The sequence below is a fragment of the Capsicum annuum genome, chromosome 10 (assembly GCF_002878395.1).
Source record: "Capsicum annuum cultivar UCD-10X-F1 chromosome 10, UCD10Xv1.1, whole genome shotgun sequence".
NCBI lineage: Eukaryota > Viridiplantae > Streptophyta > Magnoliopsida > Solanales > Solanaceae > Capsicum > Capsicum annuum.
Genome location: NC_061120.1, coordinates 8201344 through 8205395, shown reverse-complemented (window position 1 = coordinate 8205395; position 4052 = coordinate 8201344). Strand labels below are relative to the sequence as shown.

General features: G+C 35.3%; 1 protein-coding gene across 1 annotated transcript; it reads right to left on the bottom strand.

Annotated features, from left to right (window-relative positions):
* Positions 1-1349: 1349 nt before the first annotated feature.
* Positions 1350-2945, bottom strand: LOC107844937 (phenolic glucoside malonyltransferase 1-like). The gene has a single exon (XM_016689258.2). It carries the CDS (start codon positions 2943-2945, stop codon positions 1578-1580), a length of 1368 nt encoding a protein of 455 aa, XP_016544744.1. The 3' UTR covers positions 1350-1577.
* Between the last annotated feature and the right edge of the window lie 1107 nt (positions 2946-4052).

The window sequence follows — 4052 nt, the reverse complement described above, 5'->3', positions numbered from 1 at the left end:
TCATACTATGCTATTAAACTTCATTGATTATGTTACTTATCTTGGTTGTTGATTCACGGGGTAGATTTTATAATCATGGTCTCTCAAGCCTCTAATCACCTGTCTAACTTAGTTCCACAACTACATCGTTAAGTAGAGATGTGGTTACTAGGTGAAATGCATTTATATTTCATCCCGTAAGTGAACCAAATAGGTCATGTAGGGATATCTCTATCCTACAAGCAAATTATAACTACACTCGGTAGAAGATTACAATCCTACTCTATTTACCCCACATTCTATCCTCTAGTTCCTCCTCTCAAGCTCACAAGACGTCAATGGATGTATTCTAAGGGTAGATAATCCTTAAAATAGTGATAACAAGGATACATAAATAATCAATACCAAATCAATTCATCGCAACAGTATTCATGTTCTTGGCCTTAACCCCCCCAAAAGTTAGTTTTTAGCTGCTCATGGACATAACCGTAATCACGATAGATGAATACATGATAAAATCCATAAACAAAAGTAAAGATAGAAAAACTATAATTGAAGTGTTTTCCAGCCTCGCTCCAAGTTTCAAAGTCGTCCAAGGTGGTTTGCATCAAGTTCAAGTGTCCTATTTATAGGAGGACAATTCTTGCCAGTTTTGACATGGGTCCATGTCACGGCACTTATCGCAGTGGTATGCCTTCGTATAATAGTATAATCATGGGGGAACACTGGAATTCTACTCTTAAGAAGATCCCAAGTCTACGTCGCGCCCTTTATCGCGGTGGTATGGCTCCGCGATGCGCTAATTCCTCCAAGACATCCATTTTCACTTCTAAACTTGTCTCGTGCACTTGTCCTTTTCATTCCAAGCCTTGTGATGTTGTTTCCAATTGATTTTCAGCTTGTGTATATTTCACATATCATCATATTCATCTCACAAAGCATCCTATAGCATCAAACACCACAAATTAGAGTTCAAAACAACACACAATCTACAGCTTTGAACTATAACTTAAGCTAAGTACTAGTTTCGTCCTTTTAAACTTTATCTGAGTGTTTTGACTCTTGGATTGACCCAATTGAACCTTGAACACTATCAACAAGTTGTTCCACACATAAGTACACAATCATAGAATTATGAACACATTACACGCATTAGAATCCATCGAAATCAACTAGAATAACAGCTAACTTAAGCTAGTAACACTAGTTTCCTCGTTTGAACTCTAAGTGACCAAATTAAGTTCAATTTTTCTTGAAAAACACCTTAAACATTGTGATCAAGAAGTTTATCACTTAGATGCTCAATTATACCATTAACAACACATTAAGCACACGAATTTTCATCAAAACTAGGCTAAATAAGCTCGGATAACAACATTAAGGTGCATAAATCCACCTCTGATCATGCAACAAGAAAAAAAAACTCACTCTGATCAAGCAAATGAAAAAGGATTCTTATTTGGACTAGTCTTATTACATCTATAATTTGAAGTACTTAGGCAAGGACACAAAAAGTTAGATTCTGTGTCTATTTTATTTGGTAATTAATAAAAATGTAGGGGTCCTTGTCAAATCTCCGTCCCTCAGCTCGATGCTTGCTATAGAAAACCTAGTCCGTGAGTGAATATAGCAGCAAATGCATTCATTTGAGTTTTAGACAAAGACAAGCCAACCTCTAAATCTCCATCAAAGTCCTTAGATTTACTAAGATACATCGATATTGCATCACCATTGTCAAGAGAAACTAACTCATACTTCGCGGCCCTTCCCCATCCAAAATCAGTAGCATAAAAGTCAAGCTTTGGCGATCCAGCAACTGAAATCGTTCTTTTCCAATCTACGTCGCTAAATTGCATACGCCAGCTACTATTCATGATCCATTCGTCATCGTCCTTCATCCATTTCTTGATAGATTTTCCAATTAATTCTACAGCAATTGTAAAGCCTTCCTTTCCAACTAAGTCAGCATGTGTTGTTCTTGCAACATACCCAACTAGGCAATTCCCGAAATAAGATTGAGGAAGTGGCGGATTGAATCGCGCTCTGGAATCTCCTGCACATACGAAGAACTTCAATACATTATCGTCTATGATCTCTTCTCCAATCGCACCCTCCACTTTTAGCAAGCAAGTCCATACATAAGCACACGTTAAGGTGAAAGATGTTACATGAGTTAGAGTACTTTGTCGTCTTGATAATATTAAATTCTTGAGTTTCTCAATATCATCTCGTTTGATAGTAAATGTACCTCGAACCTTGTGTTCAGGAGGTGTCACAATGTCGCGCATCTCTATATTTCGTTGCTTTATCTCTTCCCATATGTACATCCCTTGTTTATATGGGTCTTTGAGTACAGATCTATCATAAAATGGAATGAACTCTTTCGATAAGTGTTGTTCATTTCCACCAAACTTGTGAAGCATAGCCCACGCCTTAATGAACCCTAGTAGAGTAACTCCATCGCCAGCAACGTGATGGTGAGTGAAACCAATGGATACACCAAGATTCGGAAAAAGTGTCACTTGAATAGCTAAGACCGGGGCTAATTGGACCCCTGGTGCATCCTTTGGTTCCGCCAACGGAGGAACAAAGTGATAAAAATCCTTAGCATTACGAGGATAGTCACCAATGAGATAATTAAAATCCATATCAGTCTCAGAAAAAGTAACTGACACAGAATCTCCTGTCACATAACGTAACTCGGGATATCCATTCGAATTTAGTGGACAAGCAACATTGCCAGCTAACGGTATATAGTGTTTGAGAGTGAGGGAGAGTGAATCTTTAAGAGGAGGAATAATGTTTTGGATGAAATTGGGTTTGGAAATAGGGAGCTTGTAGAATAGTATCTGTCGTGTACGGTGGAAAGCTAACCATGTATGATCAAAATAGGTAAGAGGGAGTGTCAGTTCAGCAACACCACAAGGAGGTGGTGCAACTTGACATTGCTCAATTACAGAAGCCATGTTATAACTTTGGCTTAGAAATACATAATATATATAAAGAATTGGATTGGCTTGTCAAAATATATAGCATTAATTGCACGCCATGAAATTGAATAATTGGATTTAAACAATATATCTTAACAGCAGAATTAACATACATCACTAAAAACAGAAATTAGTAACTGACAAATTTTATAGCTAAATAGCAGAATCTGTACTAATTTATTTAGCAATGAATTGTCCAAAGATTATGTCAGCTAGAAGCAATTTAACGACAAATTCATAACAAATTTTGGTCTTTACTTGCAGCAATATATAGTCTGGATAAATTTAATGAATTCACGTGAACTCGTAGGTGGACGGACTTCTAGATCCACCCTTGGAAATATATACCCATAACACGGCGGAAGATGTGTATGTTTCCTTTCAAGATCTGCAGGAGTTAAAATAAAGAATGCCATCAATCTGGATTTGATTGGAAATTCTAATTAGTCAACTTAGATATTTCCTTGGTTTCTAATTAGTCGTGAAACGATAAGTATTAGGCAATATTATTTTTTAAGTAAGGACCACAATTAATTAGGATTGAATGAAATGTTAAATAATACTTTCCTTTAGAATTTGAGTTTTGTGGATCGTCAGTGTATAAAATATTCTAAACTATTAGATAAACTTGACTTGCTATTTCAGCTTACCTATTTTTTTCTTTTTTAATTTTTATGTAAATAATTGGCAAACTTACAATAACAGATCAAAATATTTTGTGCACCGATGATGCACAGAACTTAAACTCTTTTCTTTATTGAACAATTTAGTCAATAATATATTTTTTAAAGAAATACAAATAAAAATGATGACTACCAGTAATGGAGGAAGTGTTAATTATGTAAATCTCAAGAAAATTGTACCATATACGCTAACTGCTTTAAATAATGCATTATTTAAGTCAAACACTCCTAGATCTAGAATGATGGATCAAGAAGCTAAAAGTAATATAAAACTCAAATTAGGTCAATGTGAGAGTACTGTCAGACTAATTACTTCCTCCGTTCCATTTTATTTGATCTTGATATTAAATATGATTATTTTAACTTAATTATTATCCAATTTATGAAACTAAAAGAATTT